The following is a 20,786-nucleotide window of genomic DNA, read 5'->3' on the forward strand; positions in this document are numbered from 1 at the left end:
TAAGAATGTTTTTTATTGCTCTGGTAAAAGATTCTAACCTCAAGTGGTGTGTTTTTATTCATCGTAAGCAGGAAATCACCATAATCAACGAAAACAAAACATCAGTCTGCTTGACGGAGTGGAATACGTGAGTGAAATAAATCAACTTTTAATTTGAACTCTGCCTTCCTTTGTTTGTGCAGCACTTTGCTCAACATTGTGTTGTTTTTTTAAAAGGCTTTATGAATACATAAATATTGTGCAACTTTTCAATAATGTACTAATTTACTGAGGCGCACTTGTAATATCTTGTGTAAACACTCAACACTCAAATGGATTTATTTTTAAAAAGAGCAAGTTCAGGTTGTTGCCACTAGGGGGCGTGAGGGTCTCATGTAAAATGCAAACTTCTCTGAGAGTTTTGGAGTTTTTTATTATTATTATTATAAAAAAAAAAAAAAAAAACACCTGATAGCATATTCATTCATTCTCATTAAGGTGTGAAAAATGATAGATGTTTTTTATTTTTGCTAAATATAATATTTAGGGAGCGTGTTAACCTTATTAGTCTGCATTCATATAAGCGCCACATTTGTTTGCAGAAGGCCTGCTCGCTGCTTTACATTGCAAATAAGGCCGTGTTTACATTGCCTCACACCGACAATGGTCTCTATGGGTTACCTTCGCTAACAACACAGGTAGCCAATCAGATCTCACAGGCTGGGGGAAGAGGTGTGACTGAGTGTGTGTGTTCAACTAGTTCTCTGGAATAATAAAAAAAAAAAAAAAAAAAGAGGAAGCAACAACTGACAACTCTGATCTTGACTGTGTGCGTCACTCCCTCCCTGGTTCCTGGGAATTCACAATAAGGGAAGCAGATCCCAGGTCTGCGAGCAGATGAGGACTCTTTCTCTCTCTCTCTCAGTTTGTCAGATGTAATGAGAACAATTTCCGCTCCTCTCCTCAGATCCTCCAGGCGACTGCGGCTGGGTCATATACACACACACACACACACCCACACACACACACACACCCCGAAACGAGCCCAGCACAGATAAGGTAAGCATGCCTCTTCTTCAGTTTACCAGCCCTTACGGCGATTTTCTGCTCTGTAAAAGAAGGGGGGGGGAAAGAAGAAGAAAAAACGTGTGCTGGGGTCTGACATGTGCCGAAGAGAAAGTGAAAGTGCTTTCCAGGGAGCAAAAGGTTCCCAAGCGTGGCTGTTTGTGGTGTATCTTTTTAAAAGCTTTTTACCTGAGAATGCTAACAAAACAAAACAAGAAAAAACAAAAATCTTTTCTTTCAGACACAGCTCTGCCGTTCGCACAAATTGCTTGTAAAAAAAAGAAAAAAAAAAAGACAAAAAAAATAGAAAAAAAACACCTCCACTGTGCTCCAATTCCCCATCTCCAGCAAACACACACACACCATATTTCACTGTGCTCATTTAACAAGGCCCGGTTACCCAAAGCAACAAGAGGGGCTTATCATCTGCTCCCTCTCTTGCCATGCTGTTATCACACTGGCCTAGTTCACACACACACACACACGCACACACACTAGTAGGCACACGCATACTCTGTCCTATTCTGTCAAAAACACTCGCGCTCTTTTCTATCTCACTTTCTGACTCGCTCTCGCTTACACACACACATGCTGGCACAAACTGGGGAATGAATGTTATGGGTGGGGGGTGTGGGGGGGCTTATCAGTGTCCTTGGGGGCCTGGCAGTCTCTTCACAGACTCGGATCCCAGCGCCGGGGCCACAGGGACCAACCTATGTGACCAGACTGCTGATGAACAAAAGGCTCTACAGTTGGAGTGTCCTCTGTGGAGGCAGCAGGCTGCAGGCCTCGCTAACGATCAACATATAGGAGCTGGGGACAGGTCTCTGTTCACGGCAGGAAAAATGATACTGTTCTGCTGCTGGGTGGAAAAAAAAAACAGTTCTGTCTGTTTCCTCTTATACAAAATGGTTGATTTTTACTCCCAAAACCGATTGTGCTTTGACTAGAACCGTTCTGTTTTCAGAAATGTGTCAGTTACAGAAGGAACAAAGCAATTAGCTATTAAGCTAACTGTTTAAAAATGGTTAGAGACAACCAATCAAAGGTTTAATTTTACCAGAAGTATTCATACCTTTCGAACTTTTCTCATTTTGTCCCGTTTAAAGTTGCGGCAATTATGTAGAATCGACTTTTTTTTTTTTCAGCTTTACATCATGTTACGACGTTGTTTCCTCATCAAAGACATACCTGGAGTGTTGCTTTGATTCTGTTTGAGAAGTCCTTTTAATCTCCGGTGGCAACCATTCACGGGATGCCTTAACGTTTGTTCTCACTGAACGCTGCATTTTCCTTTCAGCTCCTTCAGACTAGCCAGCGGCGTTTAGCAAAACACCTGCGCTTCTTCTGAGCTCGTCAGACGAGCTACTTCTCAGTGCAACGCCGGTAAAAACGTTAAAGGCTTAATGGAGAAACGTTGCCGTGATGACGTGGTGCAGGTTGGAAAGAGCAGGAGCTTCTTAAAGAGACAGAGGCCCAATTTCGAGGTGTTAAATTGCGAAGTCAAATTTCTTTTAAATCTTGTTCGATATACCATTTTTATAACAAATGAAGTTAACATGATTGTGCTATAAAATGTCCCCATAAAGCATAATACTATTCCTTTGAAGCACAACTTTAATGTAAGTTCTTGATATTATTTGTAATAGAATGACACAAAAATCTGAAAAATTAGGCCCTTTTTTATTTAATATGGATAAATAAAATTCTGTGCAACTAATTGCCATGCAAAGTCACAAATAGTAAATGACAGTTCAACAAGGTGACATTTAATCTGAGTGTAAATCCAAAAGGCGTCAGAGCTTTGTTAGAGAATATTAACGAACAAACATCATCATGAAGGCCAAGCGACTCAGTAGACAGAACAGGTTATAAAATAATAGCTCAAGCTTTAAACACATAAACTTGCCCGTTTTCATCAGTGGAAAACAGAAATCTACCAAGCTACTTATGACTTAAACTGACAGGCTAGACTATAGTAAAATCATTTTAGGATTTACAAGGAAGTGGTGCACCTGGGCTGGAAACTGTTTTGGTGACCAGTTCACTAAAGTAAAGAATAGGGCTAATGTTAATACAAATTACAGTATATTAATAGGTAGCCTTTTGCATTACCGAATGTGAGCTGATGATACAAACTGATAATTGTAGGTTCAATACATCTCTTGGCCAGTAGCTTCATGTTGTTCTCCCCAAATATTATTACAACCTCTTAATTTTTAAATACTTGAATATTGTTTATCTTCATACAGGTCCCAAAATAGTATCACAACTTACCTGATATAGGCCCGTGACTCTTATGTAAAGTACAATGTTTGCAAAACACACATTTGTAAAATAAAAATAATAAAACAAATAAAAATCCTGCGGATCCCCCACACCCCAAAAAAAACAAAAAACAACTGGTGCCCTGGGCTAGTGCCCTGGCCCCAGGTCAGAGGTTAAACTTATGAAAGGTCAGAGACCAAAACTGAACATACAGTCTGCCAAAACTAACTCTGCACATCATCCTCAGCCATTCCCAAAGTGGCAGAAGATGGTGGCAGCATTATGCTGAGGGGAGGCTTCAATTTAGCAAGGCTATTAAGTCAGTGGTTCAGGGGAAGCTATCTTGGAGACTGAAATGGAAACTTCAAAATGTTCAATACCACTTTTCTACTGCCTTTCAGTGTTACATTCTACCCTGTGTATGTCTATAGCATAAACCCCTGTAGAACGTTCTAATTTTTTGTAGCTGTGTAACTAAATTATATAGCTACTTAATTTTTTTTAAGCAATTCATTAATTGTTGTGGGACTGAGGGGGAAAAATAAGGTTTGAATCATAGATGTTTTTTCTGATTCAGACTCCAAACCACATGAACACACTTCACTGGCAAAGCCCTCAAAAGCCTCCACTCATTTATTTCTGTTAAACCACAAGTCATTATGCATAAAAATATAATTCTGTAGAAAAAAGATGTCATCTTCTTTCTTCATATAACTTATCAAAACTCCCAACAACAAGTTGTTTTCTTTCAGGTCTTGTGGTTAAACAGTAGATGATGTAATATCAAAGAGTGTCAGTGCTCTAAACTAAATTAGCGACAGTGACATTTGATGATGGCGCTAGCATGTCTCCACAAGTACCGCTTGATTTACAAAAGACCGGTTTTCGTCCATGTACAGCCCCTATTATCTGTTCAGTTTACGCTTTCTTTTTGTACCTTTCAAAACTGTACTCATTTAGCCTCAGGTGCTTCTCAAAAACCTCTCTGTTGTTCAGAAATAATGCTGTATTCACTCCACTAATCCACTTCTATGAGCATCCTGTTTTCAGTACTGATTCCACATTTCTACCTAAGACTTGACCTGCTCTTGTTGGAGTGAGCAGGTGTGCCACACAAAGTAGAGATACACAGGGCAGAGCGGTGGCTAGCGTAGTTGATTCTCAGCTAGCAGGGCCCTGCTAACTACACACTTCAAACTGCTCTTAAATGTAAGAAGCCATGGGCCAGAGCTACTGTGTCAAAACCACAAACACTTTCCATCACTCCGGCTTCAGAGTTTGAAGTCCTTTTAACAGAAAGCTAAAGTTCAGTGTAAGCAGATTCACTGCCTGCTGGCCCTAGCTTACATGTTTCAGGTCACTGCTATTACATGTTTTGCTAGCTTGGAAGTCTAAAATGGCTGTTCAGGAAGTGATGACATGGAAACTAAAGTCACATCACCCATTAGTGATATTAATAAATTTTTTAAAAGCACAGTTCGCATGTTCAGAGGCCAGAGTGTATTAACGAGCAGAATGCAGGTTAGCAATTTGAGCTAATAGCCTGCCATACTAACTAATGTTAGCTTGTAAGCATGTCAGGGTTACTCTGTAGAGAGTCGAATTTCAAAAAGCGATAATTTTGGGCATAATAAGCATGTTTATTCCAAAACATCTGCTAAACTCTGGCGTATATTTTAGTATTCAACTGCTGTGTGCATCATTTGTTGGCCATCTGATGAACGGTTGGAACTCTTTCACCTCTTTCTATGACTGATTTATTTACTTGTTTCATTGAGTCAAATCAGAAAATGCGTTTCATAGGAGGTTTGTCATTTACATTTTTAAAACCTTTCAGAGAGATAACAGCTATAGATTTGTGTTTCTAACATAACAGATTTATTTTCTTGGTATACGTGAAAGTCTAAAGTCCCAGTCAAAAATAAATACAGCCATAACGTTATAACTGAATTGTTTTCTTTGTTATGCTTATTGCACTTCCTTTTTTTAGTGACATGACATTTCTCTTATGATTTCATTTTTAAAGACAGACAATATAAAGCCCATGCTGCATTTCCACTCAATAAAATATAGATTAAAAAGCCACTGCAATATATTTCTCACTTTCAATACTTGATTAGCTCTCATATTGAGATTAAGTAGTTTTATTTGCCTTAAACTGATTTACTGATTCATTTCAATAGTAACTTTTTTTTATTATTATCAGACCAGGTTTGAAAGCAGCAACAAAAACTGCAGTTTGTCAGTTTCCTAAATGGTTTGCGGCTGCTGGCTTGTGATACAAACTCTATTTCTGCATTCAACAAGTTTATTGTGATTGAACAGATAACAGACCATCCAGTTCCCTCTTATCTTTAAGAAAAGGAGCATTTCAAACCATACTTATTGAATACTTATTGTCAAAAAAAATTTGCAGCATCACATTATTAACAAAAATAGATTTTTGCAATTTTTAATTCCCAAAGCCTAAATTATCTGCTCAAATGTCCCCTTCTGGCCTTTCTTCTTTTCAGTGAAGATAACTTTTTAATTATATTAATCATACATATTGTCATAATTATATCCCTTAATTATGACAATGTGATCATTTTAGCTTTCGTCGACTCCATTTTGGTTTTCGAAAATGTCTTAAAGTGGACAAACATTTCAACATGATGCGTCGATGACTTCCACCTGGAGCAGCTCGTTTGGTTATTGTGAAATGCAAATTTTATGTAGACATTGTACGTTCTCTATGCAAAAAATGAATAAATAAAAATGTCAGAAATGTAACGCCTTGTTTACAGTTTACCAAAAGGCTTAAAATTTACTATGAATTAAGTCTTACATCTAGAGTGAAACATGCAGACTTTGGAAAGAAGTTGTTTTGAAATTATGTTGAAAAAACCCCCACATACACCTCAACTAAACATTTCCATTTTGAGTAAAATCTAAATGATTTGATTTGATCTACAGGGGAGACTTATACAAAAACAAGTTACTAACTTAACACCTGCAGAAAAAGATGCAACTCCTGTTACAGTTTTGATTTAAAATGTTCTTTATTTAAAATCAAAATTCAGCCTCACAAAAACAACTTGCACGCCCCGAGTGTCATCACATGCGGCATGTGGCAACCGAGCCAAGTTTGTTCCCTCTCTTTTTTTCTTTTTTTTGCGTTTTAATCTAAATTTGCTGAGTTTACTGAATGGATGTAGCACAAAATGTGACAGTATGCAAAAAACACTGCATGGATCTAAGCTAAATTTGGAGAGAAGAACCAGAGCGGACTGGAATGTAACTCGACTGCTTCAGAATCAAAGTCCAAAATTCATCAGAGTTGCTCGTCTCCACGCTGATTTTTCACAAAAAGTAGAAGTTCATGTCTTCACTTCAAATAGCTTTAAAAAGTTAGCATTTCAAGAAATGGAAAGTTAAACACAAACACCAAACTTTACTACCCAGCTGCGTTTTTATATCCAGTTTACGTCTGTGGGTGTGAGAAAAAAAAAAAAAAAAAAATTGCCCCACAAGATGATATCTTTAAATCTAACTAAAACAGTTTGCTCATTTTGGAGGCGTCTGTCTTTTCTAAAATAATGCTGTGCACCTCGTGTACCATCAGATAACAAATACACTCACATGCTGACCTGTCATTTCTCAGGTCATATTAATACCACGAAGGCTAAAAACAACTGGGAGCATCAGAAGCTGAGAGAGAAGAGGCCGCTGCTGGCAGAGGTATTGGCCCAGCGGTTTGGCCCAGAAACTCAGGAAGTGGTTCCATCTAACTGAGCTGTGCTTCCTGTGTGATAACTGACCCAAACACGCTGCGACTCTATCTCACACGTACACACCAAAGGAGAGTTTAAAAAAAACAAAAAAAACATCCCTTCTCACGTTAGGAAAAAAAAAGGACTTTTTCATCACAAATGCGGATTAATTGGATTTAAAATGTAGGAGCAGTTTAAAAGAAACTGGAATTACATCCTTGGACGTAAATTGTTCACAGAGCGAGATCCAACACAGACAAAAACCTAAATGTGGGTGGAAGAGTTTTAAAAGAAAAATAAAAGAGGGTTGAAGGTAGGAGCAGGTGTGGTAGCAATGTTTACACCTTAAATTTGACACTGGTGAGGGGGATGGGGGGGGCTAAATGGCGCCATGGCAACAGCATTTATTCCCCCTTTTTTCACATTCTGTCACATTAAAACCACAAGCCTCTGTGAATTTACTGGGATTTTATGTGATAAAACAACATAGTTTTCATTTTATGTGTCACCAGTAAAAAGTTTTTTAAAAAAAGTCTGAAGAAAAGTGGCTTATAATCGTTTTAATAGCCTGACTGAGGCACATATGAAGGGTGAAACTTTCACCCATTTGTCTTTGCCAAATAGCTCAAGGTCAGTCTTCTTGTTTATTACTTGTTTTGGATATTTCAAATGGATATCAGTTCCAGTGTTAAACGCCGTTTAGAAATTAAAGTTTATTGATCTTTGAGACGGTCCACCTGGGTTATTATTCCCCTACTGTTGTATCACTTGAACATGATCGCAAAACGACGGTATTATTGTTTATCGCAATAACCTCTACTGACAATTGCAGCAAAATTTATTGTGACAGGCCCAGTTCTAAAATATGATAATATAATTTTATATGAATAAATTCTAAAAAAAATCTACAAAACTAAGTAGATAGCTTTCTGAATTATCTACAGAACTTCCATTAGAGAAAATTACCCCAACAGCAATAAATTTACTTTTGTAATTTTGTTACCCTATGAGATGAATTGAAAGAGAATGTAATTCCTCCTTAACCTGACCCCCAGTCAAGAATTGCATTATACTGGTTGTGTAGGGAGAACTCGGTTTACTTTGTTTATTCCAGGCAAGTAATTATTAAGTTGTTATTACTGTTGTCATTTTTTTAATGCAGTGAAAACGGTTTTAAAAAAAACATTGGGTGAACAAAAAAAGAGAAGTTTTTGCACAATCTTCCCTCTGATCTGTCCACTGTGGCAGGTTGTTCCAGTGGATTTTTTTGAAAATCGGGTAAAGACAAAGGCACACCACACTTTTAAGATTTTATTTGTCAAAAAATCTAGAATGTTCTATGCATATGCATAACTTTCCTTCCATTTCACAATTATACACTCCTTGGGGTTGGTCTACCATAGAAACCCCCCCAATAAAATACATTGAGATGTGATTCCAACCTGACAAGACAGGAATAAGGTTGAAGGGACTGAACAAGGGATATTTTCGGAAGCACATGGAGAATAATTTCCCTCAGAGAACATCGGGTTCTGGTTGGTGGACTCAGGAATTTTACAGCGGCGGTTGTGTGCTGGGCAGAAGGCGGAAAAAGGGAGGGAAAAAGAAAACAAGAAACGAGAAGCGAGTAGCGGAGAGGAGCCGGGCCCCGTCGGTGTTGTTAAAATCTCCTCCTTCACGGCCATGTTGTGGGGAATGCGCGACCCTGAGGCCACGAACGTTGTGCAAAGACGTGATCTTGCAAGTTCAAACCCAGCTGCCTCCCCTCGACCCATAACACCCACCCACCCCACAGATACTGACGCACACACACATACTGCAGCGCGAAAGCTTCCTTCCTGTTGCTGGTTTAGCCCAGTTTAGAAGCGTGATAAGAGCGGAAGAATTAAGATATGTAAAACAGAGAGACTTGAGCTCAGATACCGATGTTGTCGTCTTTTTCCACTCGAGGCAAAGTATGCTATTTTTTATATCTAAGACTTGGATCAAAATTTGAGAATATCTTGAAGAAATTAGGTTTGATCCCTCGGCGGCTTTCTGCAGGTGTAGCTGTGCCTCTAACGGCTCCCCTCACTCACATTTTGTTCCCTGGTGCCTCTCTGTTGTTCTTCGGCAGGTTCAGTCAGACCACAGGACAGTTCACCGCCCCCCGCCCACCACCCCTCCACTTCCTCATCAAGAATCGAAGCAGAGCAACATGAGTTTCCTGTGACGCCGCTTTGTCTCTGGTCAATTAGTGTAGCCGTTCGCATCACTCCTCCACAAGACGGGCTCCCGAGCGCATCTGCAGCTCAGCGAAGAGTTTCTCCGCAGGAAAGATTCAACACCACCTTTCTGCTGGTTCGGATCCTCCCCGCCGGAGGGGCCTGTGATGTTGTTTTCATGACGTTGGAGTTGCTTCGGGACACGCAGCCATGCTTCAGCAGCCGGAGCTCATCTTTGACTTTGCCAGCGACCACTTCAGCTCATCACAGGTGAGATCTAGTTTGTTTTTTTGGAGTTTTTTTTTTATTATTATTACTAAAGCCAGTATTTGATTTAAAACAACCATCCGGTTTCAGATGGGGATGTTTTCAGAGTACCCTGCAGTGGTGGTGGAGGAGGTCCCCCATCAACACCTGCTGACATACACAGGTCTGATGAGTGAACACTCACAGACAGAGGATCACCATGAGCTGCTTAAAGGTCAGCCCCCCCCACACACACACACACACACACTCACCCCGTCTGCCACTCGGCCGGTAGTCACAAAGTTGTCGAAAAATGTCATTTATGTCAGTAGTTTTTTTTTTAGGACGTGGCACTCACCCACAGACTGACAGAGTTCAAGTGTCTATTGCTGTTAACTGTGACTTGCTGTGCTGCAAATTCAGTTTCCTGAAATGGAATGTGGAACAATACATATAGAGCTGAAACGATTAATCAAATTAATCAAATGTGAGTAATCGGTTGCATCGGGATTAACTGGCTACATCGTGATTAGCCGGTTTATTGAAATCATCGTCAACTCGTGCAGTAATCGATTATTCGTTAACCGGAGACTAAAAAAAGAGCCAGTTTTCTGAATCAAGCTTGACATATTCAGAGCAATAATTAATTAATGTACACAAATTATCTACACTTTGCATTTCAGATAAAAGCACCTGCGCTTGTCAAAATGCTCTAGCCCGAAATTCTTTCAAGTGGCACAGCTTTAGCTTTCACCTGGTTCAGATTTACTAAAGGAATGCCGTTTTATTGCACGTTAGGCAATAACATTTTTATTTCTTATTTCAAAAAAGAAGTTGTATTGTTTGTTTATTTACATCTTTCAATGTATTTTTAATGTTGCGTGAAAAATCCATAGAATATGCTTTTTTAAAAATCCGATTAATTGTGAGAATAATCGATAGATTAATAAATTACTAAAATAATTGTTAGTTGCAGCCATGCTTTACATAAGTTCAATAGAAAAGGATTCTGATTCTGAAATGCCAGCCTACTAAACAGTACTGAACATTAGTTGCGCCTCCTTTTGCATTAACTTGTACTGCATCCAAGCAGCCTGATAATATTTGCCAGGCTGTAGGTCTCCCTCTTGCTTATGCAACTTTTTATACTACACGTTTTCCTTCCACTCAACTTTGTAACCGTTACGCTCGGATACAACCCTCCGAACAGTCAACTTCTTTAGCAATGGCCTTGTTTTGTTGAACCTTGCTGTAGAGGCTGCCAGTGACTGCTGGGCAAAAAAAGAATACAGGTGATCCAACTTAAAGAAAAATAATTTATTACAAGTAATAAAATTAAGTTTATCCAAGTAAATATATTAAGTTGATTAAGTTCTCATGTTAAGCAGACGTGAATGAATGAAGTTTAACAAACTTAATTTGATTACATGTCACAAGCTAGCTCCTTTTTTTAAATTGGAGCTTCATTCTCTTTTGACTCAAGCGAGCACTCTTCCCCCTTACTGTGAAGAACGCAACACTTACTTTTCACAAATTCTTTTTACAATTGATCATATCTAATGTAAATTTTTTGTCTGTGTAACTGAATTGTGGGTTTTTTACGGAAGAAGATGAGGGCCACCGGAAAAAAAATAAAATAAAAATCTGAGATTAAAGTCAGAATTCTGATTTTAAAGTCAGTAATGGTCCAGATCAATCCGAAGGTCAGTTTTGGATTTCCGTCAGTGATGTCATCGTAACTTATATTTACAAGTTTGACCTGTCGCCTCTTTAAATAAGGCGACAAACTGTACTATTTGTACAGTTACAAAGTACAGTTTAAGTCAGAATTCTGAGATTAAAGTCATTTAAACTCAGAATTCTTTTTTTTTTTCCGGTGGCCCTAATCCTCTTCCGTAGTTTTTGGTTCGCTGTAAACCATAGCGCTTAATTTAAAAAATAAATAAAAAACAGCGCCTTATCTGTGCGCATGCGCACTGGGGTTCACAGCACATGGACCACCCTCCTCAAAAAAAAAAAAAAAAAAAAAAAAAAGTTCAGGAAGTGAAACAAAACATTCCTAGCGTGCTCCTGTTAGTGAAGGAGTCCCAACAGGATGCCGAGGACGCGGTGAAAGCAGGCTGCAGCTCTCCTCGTGCTGTCGTCGGAATGAAACAGTAAGGCATGTCGCCGGGTTTCGTGTTTATCTGCGGGGAGCGACAGTTATTAAAAGCGGCTCTCGGCTGTATTAGCCCGCGGTAACAGCTGGTTTAGAGAAGGACTCTGAGACAGCCGAGGAGAGTTCCCTTTAAAGTTTCTACAACATGGAGGTCAGAACCGCGAACCTAGTGGGTGTTTTTTGTTTTGTTTTGTTTGTTTTTACCTGCGCGCTGGGTTTAGTGGAGCTCTGTCCCTAGCAGAAGACAGGTAGCTGCTAGCTAGCAGATGTTCTGTTGAGCTGCTTCACAGCCTCATCACCTCATGAATAAATGCGCGCAAAACAATAGACCCCGTTTTTGTTGGGGGCTACCTTCATCGTCGTGACCATACGGTACCGTACATTATGTTTCTTAAACGTGGTTGCGTGTGGTGAGTAAAAAGTAGCGAGCTGTAGCGGGATGTTTCTTGTTAAAAGAACAGCATGTAGAGAGTTTAACTCAGTCTGTTACTTATTAACAGGTTGTACTGTAAATGAATCTCAAAACTTTGGCGCAAATATTATTTGCTGGTTTAAGGAAAACGCCAGTACACACTTTAATAAAATTACAATAGCGTGTGTTATGGTCAGAAACAATATTAAAGATAAAAAAAAAAAAAAGAATAAACCTGTAATGTTGTAGTATTGAGTTTTTATTAGTAGTAGTATTTTGTCTCCAAGGGAAAAAACTTTCCTGCTATTTTTAGATAGTTTTTGGTCAATGTTTTTCCAGACACCTATCATAGACCCTTTAGTATTAGTTGCTTGTTACTTTGTAATTTGTTATTAATTTAAGGCCATTGCAACAATTTATTTGTAATTTTGTTTTAAATGACACACGGCAGGGCAGAACACTTTTTAAGACAACATTTAGGTTTTTACCTGTCCTGCATTTCTGCATTTTTTCAGAATATCAAAAAATGTTGTCTCATGTCAAACATGCTTTATTAATCCCAAAGGGAAATTAAATGCAATATTGCACAAGTTTCTTTAAATAGCTGTTGTAGATGACAGCTTAGGGCAAGAAGGATGTCCTGTTGCAGTCAGTATTACACCAAGCCTGAAGAAGCCTCTGACTGAAGACACTTTGTTGAAGTCTCATCAAGACGATGCTAAGGTTGTCCATGATTCCATAATTTTCTGTCTTTAGGACGTTACTCGTCTGCTGTAGTCGTCACGACACAGGTCTTAAACTCCATTCATGAATTTGAGGTGGTGAAACCTGAAGAAACCCTGACGTAGCTGATCCACTCGATTGGTCCGGCACGGAGCAACTTTTTTTTTCTTTTTTTTTATCATTGGCTATTCATAATTTCTGTATATTGTAGGTTTATATCAACTCTTTCTCATACATCGATCGAGCAAAACCTATTTTGCGATATTATGTATTGCTGTCTTTTTATCGCCCAGCTCTGTGGCGTCTATGGAGATCTACTCTCACCTTAGATGAAGTTCTTTTCTGAGTTTGCGGGGGAGTCGGCATCGCAGGAAGTGAGGGAATGTTTTGGTGACCTCTCCGTCTGAATCCCAGCCTCCCGCATCTCAACGTGTTTTTCGCCCTCGCTCCTCTTTTGATCTGCAGTGGAGCCATGTGAGAGCGGCGAGGAGGAGACCATGGAGACGCTTGTTGCTGCTGACTCGCTCCTTGACATGGACTGCGTTGACACACTCTCGCTGGAACAGCACTACTGTAAGCCCACACACACGCGCACACACACACATTTTCTGATACACAAGTGGTTTGTGCTGGGAGACGTTATTTTTAGATACGATGTTCTCTTTCATTAAATCTGTTTATGTGCCCCCTCCCCGCCCCCGCAGCCCAGGCTTTCCTCCCGTCACTGAGCGATGTCATCACCGCTCCCGTTACCCAGGTAACCGTGTCCGCCGAGGGCGTTGTGGGAGCCGTTGACCAGTCGCAGTGGCACTCGTTGCACAAAGAGAGGCCTGCGGCGCAGCTGCAGTCTAGAAAGAGGAGTGAGTTGTTATCTTTCTGAGCGGAGGGGTGAGGTCACCTGGGAACGTGTGGATTAAAAAGATTTGATTTGTTTTTGTGTGAGCAGGTAAGAAACCTCGACATCGGAGGGCAGAGTCTCCTACACCGGATATCAAAGTAAAGAAGGACAAATATAACAAAGGTATTGGAAAACATCATTAGTTTTCATATATCACCTGGTGTTAGATCTGGACTTCAAAATAAAACCATTTAAAAGGGCATTATTATGTGTTTTACAGGCACATTGTGCCCTAAAATGGCACTATCAAGTACCTTTTCTACCTTCAGTTGTTATAAAAGTGCTATATCGATCAAAAATGACGTAAAAAAAATTTTACTTCTTGATTTAACGCCTTGAAATTGAGCCTCTGTCTCTTTAAAAACGCCTGCTCGTTCTGAAACTCCACCTACAGGAAGTCGTCACAACGCTCTGGATGGAGCGAAGAAAGAGTCACAAAAGATTTGAGACTCTTAGAATATAGTTTACCAATAGTTTACCCAATATAGAGCTGTGATGGAATATCTTAGGTCAGAGTGCGTTACATGCGTTACAGAGGCTCAGTCAAAGTCTACCCCAGTGGTGTCAAAACGTTTTACCACGAGACCCAAAGTCATTGAGTTGGAAGTAGTTGGGGCCAAATAAATTGTAGATATATTTTTAGGACATTTTAAAAATATCCTCAAAAATTATTACTTTTATTAAAATTAACCAAATAGTGTGGTTTTTGTAAAAAAAAAAACAGATCTGTAAATCATTATAGATTGAAAACATCAAAAAGGTCTTGTGAATGTAACAGGCCCGCGGTTTTGACATTACTTGGGTCGATTTTCTTATTTGGAAGTAAAATTTTTCCTTTGAGAAAAACTAAGTCAGTGTTTGTGGTTCTTGTAGCTCCAAAATTAAGAAAACTTCAATACTTCAATAATTAGAAATCTGTATTTTGCATCTTTATGTGTTTTTTTTATTTTTATTTTTAAAGGAGACGTTACTTATCTGTAAAAAGTGTTGCCCTAAAAGAAAAAAATGTCCATCTGGACCAACAACCATCATTGCAGGTCAGCCGTAAGTGGCCCCCGCGCCGCAGTTTCATCTGTAGCAAGACTTTCAAGCTGCTGTTTTTCTTCCAGTCTGACTGAAGTTTTCACTGCAAAGAGCTTTTTAAATTCAGATTTGCTAATTTCAAAACATAGCATGTTCTGGATCATCAAAGGTCTGGGCTTAGTGATTAAATGCACGAACCACTGCAGGTACGCACGTTTCATCTGTTTCTTTTTGATATTTCAGTACAAACACAATTAGATATGCAACACAGACTGCGGGAAATAAAAAAACAAAAAAGAATCAACCAGTCACCATCTTTGCAAAAGCAATGAACCCATGTTTTTGATTCGAAGCGCGTACCTTTGGGCTCACATCATTCACTTTCAACAATGAAACAACCAGCAGTTGCGTGGCCACAAATCATACTTCATGTACTTAAGTGGCAACAGAGCCGAAGAGCATCAAAGTGTGTGTCTGGAATATGAGTAGAGAATAAACAGCGGGAGAATATTCTATTTACTCTGTAGAGAAGATCATTCATTTTACTGCTTTGCTCTTTCTGCAGTAGCGGTGACATAAGTTGCTATCAGCTGGTTAATTAGGCAGGCCGTCTGACATGTTGCCATGCCGACTGTCGTTTCAAAACGCTCTCGCCTTATTAGGAGTGATGGTTGGTGCGCCGTCAGTTTCCACATCGTGACTCTGCTTTTTGCAACCTAAAATGTTTCCAAACAGTCAGAATGAGTCGTTTTTATAAGTGATAGAAATGTGGAGGAGCCTCGGGTGTAATTTGCTTCTGACACATGAACAAGCAGTACTTATCAAAGATTGCATGAAGGACAGCTGATGCGTCAGCTTGTCTTAAAGGGGATTCTTTGTTAAAGAATTATTTACAAAAAATGTGCAAACAAGCAGCCATTTTTTTTATTGTTAAAGGACTTCTGGTTGTTCCTCTACAGTTCAAACACGCAAATTGAGATTTGTCTTCTTCAGACCCTCATATCAACAATCTCAAAAGCCTGTAGCAAAATAAAAAGGTTCTAGAAAGAGTTTTACAGTGCAGCTCTATATTTAACCCTATTCCCTTTCATTTTGGTTCTGATCCCCATGTAGACCAGGTGGCTCTTATGAAATGTGACAGATCATGACTCCTTATCAAACCAAGTCACTTCCTGCCTGGTGGATTTTTTTTATTTTTTTTACTTGAGTCATTTAACCACATTTTCTTACACAAGTCTGTCGTCAAAGCAGGTCCAAAAATTCCCACTGGCAGGTATGCAGTGTCTTCCAAAATCATTCAGACCCCATTTTGCAGTTTTCCTTTTCGGTTGTTGTTCAGAGAAAACCAGTTCTTGTAGATTAGCAGATTATTAGCTATTTTTATTTTAAAGCTGCAGAATGTAACTTTTCTAAACAATATGTTTCATACGTGTTTGTTTAAACTGTCAGTATGCCGCAACAGTATAACGTAAGATAGATGATCTGTGAAAAAATTCAAACTCCTCTGCCTCCACCCTGTGGTCCTACTGCAATCTGCTCAGTCAAAAACAACCAATTAGAGTCAGGAGGAGGGTCTTAGTGCTGTCAAACATGCTTATGTCATTGTTGTTTAATGTGCTAATTGTGGAGAAACAACTTACTGTTTCCCACAGACTTATGTTTTAGAGAATATAAAAATAAAAAAATAAATAAAAAATCAATTTGAGCCAAATACATGTTTCCTTACTACTTCTATTAAGTCTTTACCAAAGTTATTCTCCTCAGGTTATTTTTCTTTGTCTCTTCCTTTATTGTTCTGTTTTGTGTGTGTGTATTTTCTGCTTTAGGAGGGAACACCCTCTACCTGTGGCAGTTTCTGATGGAGCTGCTGCAGGACAGACAAGTCTGTCCTCGCTACATCAAATGGACCGATCCGCAGGCGGGCATCTTCAAGCTGGTCAACTCCAAAGCCGTGGCCAGGCTGTGGGGCAAACACAAGAACAAACCAGACATGAACTATGAGACCATGGGAAGAGCACTCAGGTACAGCTTCTTTAGGAGGGTTTCGGTGAGGTTTTGGACCTCAGTCCTGTTTTAATAGTGCAGCTTCACTTCAAAAATTTAAGCAACAGCGCATCACACAGTCGTGCGTACTTGTGAAGTGGAAAAATACTACTTTTTAATTCTTTTTTTAAAAAAATGTTCCATCTTCCCTCCATCTTTCTGAGACCTCTCTAGCGCCCTCTTGTGCTTCCCCCCCCCCACCCCCCCCCACACACACTTTGAAAAACAGTGGTCCAAAATATAAAATCCCACTAAAACAAATTTTAGCTTTGTGACAAAATTTGCAGCAAGAACGTTCCGGGTTCAAATCCCAACCTGGGATCGTTCTGCACGGACTTTGCATGTTCTCCTTGTGCATGATTGAGTTCTCTCTGGGTAAATCAGATTTAAGATCCAACTTCCTCTTCAAACTTGAACTGAGACCTGATTGGATGTTTATTCCCCTGTGTTTGTGAAGGTACTACTACCAGCGGGGCATCCTGAACAAGGTGGAGGGCCAGCGCCTCGTTTACCAGTTCACCTCTCTTCCCGTGAACATGGTGTACATCACGGATGGAGATTGCGGCAAAGAGGAAGAGGACGACGACCACGACAAAAGTGGAAACGACGAGGGGCTGAGCGACGGTACCATCTCCAGCGACCAGTCTGCGGAGGACGAAGAAGTGGACGAGGCGGAGGAAGAAGAGGACGAGGAGGACTTTCAGCCGCCGCAGAAAAAAACCTCGTTGGTCTCCCCGCGAGCCGCGGCAGGTCAGCGGCCCAGACCGACCGCCAAGCAGCCGGCTCAGCGCGACACCGTCCTGCGGCCCGCTGGCGCCAGCCTGATCCAGGAGCAGCACCTGCCCATCGTGTCCGCCGAGATGCTGAGGACGCTGCAGAACCTGCAGAAGGTCCGATCGCTGCAGCCGGCCGGGCAAGCGTCCGTCTTCAAGACGGCTCAGCTGCTCGGGAGCCTGTGCGAGAGGCAGGCTGCGTCCGAGACGGCAACGGACGCCGGAAAAGGGGCGCCGCAGAAGTCGCACGCAGAACGCCGGAACGCCCCGTATTTGGTGCCTCCCACGACCTCCAACCAATAAACACATCCAGCCTCCGCTTCATACCAAACACGTTCACTCCGCTGACTCAGGAACTCTTCCACAGCTGTACTTTGCTGCATCGACGTCTGAACGCCAGGTAAAGCCGTCGATCATTTAAGTGAGGCACCAATTAGACGTTTCTCGGCGTCTTTGTTCGGACGACAATTACGGCAAACCAAAACCAACTCAATCGTCCCTTAGAAGACGTTACACCCTGTTGTATTTTCTACCAACAAGCTACTCAAGAAACCAAAGACAGACATGCACTGGAACCCACCGCCTCTCTGCACCTTCTGCAGATCCTTTTTGCTTGCACTTCCACTTCAGGCTTTCCTGGAGTCATTTATCATGCCATCACTTCTTTGTCAACTTTTTTATTTTTAATTTAATGTACAATCACAAGCTGAATCATTCCTTTGCCTTCAAAGCGTCTTGTTTGCACTATGATCTTCACTCTGCTGTACTTTTCTTCTCCAAGTGCCTAAAGGTCTCGATCCTGGCCCTGCTTTCTCTCTGTCGTTTGCTGATAATCATGAGAATTGTGAGGGAAAAACATTCCATTTTATTATTATTATTATTATTATTATTATTATTATTAAGAGTACTGTTGTTTGTTTTTGGATATGTTTGTATTGTGATATGTTAAAACAAGGGATGGCTTTTTGCTGCTGTTAAATGTTTGGCCTTTCTTTTCTTGACAATCACAAGTGAAGTGCTTCTTATAAATTTCCATTGTGACTGTAATGTCTTTCTGTTTGGACACTGTGCATATATAAGCCTCGGATGTTATATACTGTAAGTTTGAATGTGCTCCTGCTCTGTTGCCATATCCCTCCCCCTGTACCTCCAATCCCCCCTCAGGTTCATTTATTTTTCTACTCTACAGAGACCGTGTACTCCATGTAAGGAGCGTAATGGCCGACTGTTAATAATGAAGTAATTAGTCAAGCGTTTCCTCCTGCCCTGGCCTTAATGGAGCCTCGCAACGTTCACCTCGCTCCTGAGGAGTGAGGTTGCCATTTTGTCTGGCTAAACTTAGTTAGGAGATGCTTACGCAGTGACTGTGCCTTTGCCTGTAGGGAGCCGCTATGCAAAACTGCTTCTCACTTTATTAAGCCATTTGTCTCAGATTCCCCCTCAGCTGCCCGGGTGTCTCCTGACGCTGTTTATTCAGCGTAGGGCGAGCTTTGGCCGGATGAGGGAGGATTTCTGTTGCCTTATTTCTTTTACGCGCTTTCCTTTTTGTCCAGAGATGGTAAATGGAATAAAGGAATATATGTGTGAAATTTGTCCTCGTCTTCTTATTTTTTTCATGTTCTATAAAACTAAATGTGAGAATCTGCGGTTTGTTTTAGAGGTTTACATCCACAGAGTTCAGGATTGCCAAGTGATGATTATTCTTTTAGAACAACTAGTTGGTTTCCGAGTTCTAATCAAACCGTTACTGGTGGATAAAACAAAAATGTTTCCATTTTAGAACCAGTTTTTTATTATTACGTATGTGTTAAAAACTCACCATGTTGTGACAGTCTGAGACAGATAACCTGTGGAAAAAATTTCCCTCCTTATGCTTCTACTGGCCTCTTCAGAAATGTACCACTCCCAGTCAGAAACAGACAGAGCCAGTAGGAGGATCTTAGTGCTGTCAATAGGGCTCATGTACGTGTTGCTAAATGTGTTCAGTACTTGAAACTAGGATTTATGAGCCACAACATTCTCTCTTTCATTATAAACCTTCTATAAATGCTTTTTGTCAGCATGGAGGTTGCCTTGACACATTCCAGACTTGCTGAGAAAGAACATAGAAGTTGTAGCATTGGGGGGTTTTTTGTCAGTCTATTGAGGACTTTTGATCTCAGAAGATTAAGAAAAAAGTCAGATTTTTTTTTTTCCAGTGGTCCTAATCCTCTTCTGTACTAATCATATTAATAGTATATGGATTATAAATAAAAGTGAGATTCAGACCAGGAAACCAACTAGCTTAATCGAGTGCTGCCATATCTGGTATAATATTGTGAAGTGGTCTATCATCCAGAAATGATTCCAAAAGCACATCAACGGCTGCAAAAAGTATATTATTTCTCTGCCACATGCTGTCAGTAGAGGTTGCTGTCCTGCAACCTCTACTGTATCGAGCACACACACGGGCTTGAGTGTGTTGACACCTGGCTGGGTGAAAACACTGAGGAGGAAAAGAAGCAGGTCCTGATCACATCCATTGGTCTTCAAGTCTGGAGCATGCCAGCTGTCCTGGCATCTTCTTTGTCGACAATCAGGACTCTAGAAAACATCCTACCAAACTCCAGGTCTCCAACTTCAAGACTGATCCAGCTTGTCATGAAGGTTCCAGATAAACTAGTCTTGACCCATCTCAGTTCATGAGTGAAAACTGCTCCTGACCCTCTACAGTTACCCTACCAGCTGCATGCAGGGGTGGATGATACTGTCATCTACTCACCGAGTTTCACCTGGAAAGTGGTGGAGGCACAGAGAGACAGGATCACGGTGTGTGTGACAAGCTGCTCGGGACGGGTGACGGTGCTTCCACTGACTGCTGGGTTGCTGATTACCTGTCAGACAGGGCTCAGTGTGTTTGGCTGAGGAACACCGTGTCTGATGCAGTGCTCGGTAACATGAGTGCCACGGGGAACTGCTCTCTTCCTCTTTCTGTTCTGTCTTTACACCTCTGACTTTAAGTACAACTCTGACTCAGACCACCTGCAAATGTCCTCCGGAGACTCTGCAGACGTGGGGTGTACTGGTGGACATGAGTCATTGTACAGATCGATAGCTGGGTGGGACTAAATCACAGTGAGGAGTCTTCCGCTCCTCACTGTGGACAAGACTTAGAAGATAGCAGTCCGTTTGGCAGAGTAAAACATCCTCTGACTAACTTCATCACTTCCTCGACTAGAGAGGTCAAGGATGTTGGATTGGAG

At 40.7% G+C, this 20,786-nt stretch overlaps 1 protein-coding gene across 4 annotated transcripts; it reads left to right on the plus strand.

Moving 5' to 3' along the window:
• Positions 1 to 771: 771 nt before the first annotated feature.
• LOC116722133 (ETS-related transcription factor Elf-1-like) lies at positions 772 to 19,137 on the plus strand. Of its 4 annotated transcripts, XM_032566306.1 has the most exons (9): positions 772 to 864; positions 947 to 1,038; positions 9,181 to 9,538; positions 9,626 to 9,749; positions 13,273 to 13,380; positions 13,512 to 13,667; positions 13,754 to 13,828; positions 16,555 to 16,750; positions 17,229 to 19,137. In XM_032566306.1, exons 3-9 carry the CDS (start codon positions 9,479 to 9,481, stop codon positions 17,845 to 17,847), a joined length of 1,338 nt encoding a protein of 445 aa, XP_032422197.1. In that variant the 5' UTR covers positions 772 to 864; positions 947 to 1,038; positions 9,181 to 9,478; the 3' UTR covers positions 17,848 to 19,137. The 4 variants fall into 4 exon arrangements, with proteins under 4 accessions (XP_032422197.1, XP_032422196.1, XP_032422199.1 ...); XM_032566305.1 differs by lacking the exons at positions 772 to 864; positions 947 to 1,038 and having other exon boundaries at positions 8,001 to 9,538; XM_032566308.1 differs by lacking the exons at positions 772 to 864; positions 947 to 1,038; positions 9,181 to 9,538; positions 9,626 to 9,749 and adding an exon at positions 11,539 to 11,675.
• Positions 19,138 to 20,786: the final 1,649 nt, after the last annotated feature.

The sequence above is a fragment of the Xiphophorus hellerii genome, chromosome 6 (genome assembly GCF_003331165.1).
Source record: "Xiphophorus hellerii strain 12219 chromosome 6, Xiphophorus_hellerii-4.1, whole genome shotgun sequence".
NCBI classification, from domain to species: domain Eukaryota; kingdom Metazoa; phylum Chordata; class Actinopteri; order Cyprinodontiformes; family Poeciliidae; genus Xiphophorus; species Xiphophorus hellerii.

Coding starts and splice junctions, on each gene's coding strand:
- LOC116722133 (XM_032566306.1), top strand. CDS start 9,479: ATGCTTCAGCAGCCGGAGCTCATCTTTGACTTTGCCAGCGACCACTTC. Junction 9,750..13,272: donor TCACCATGAGCTGCTTAAAG/GTCAGCCCCCCC, acceptor TTTGATCTGCAG/TGGAGCCATGTGAGAGCGGC. Junction 16,751..17,228: donor ACCATGGGAAGAGCACTCAG/GTACAGCTTCTT, acceptor GTGTTTGTGAAG/GTACTACTACCAGCGGGGCA.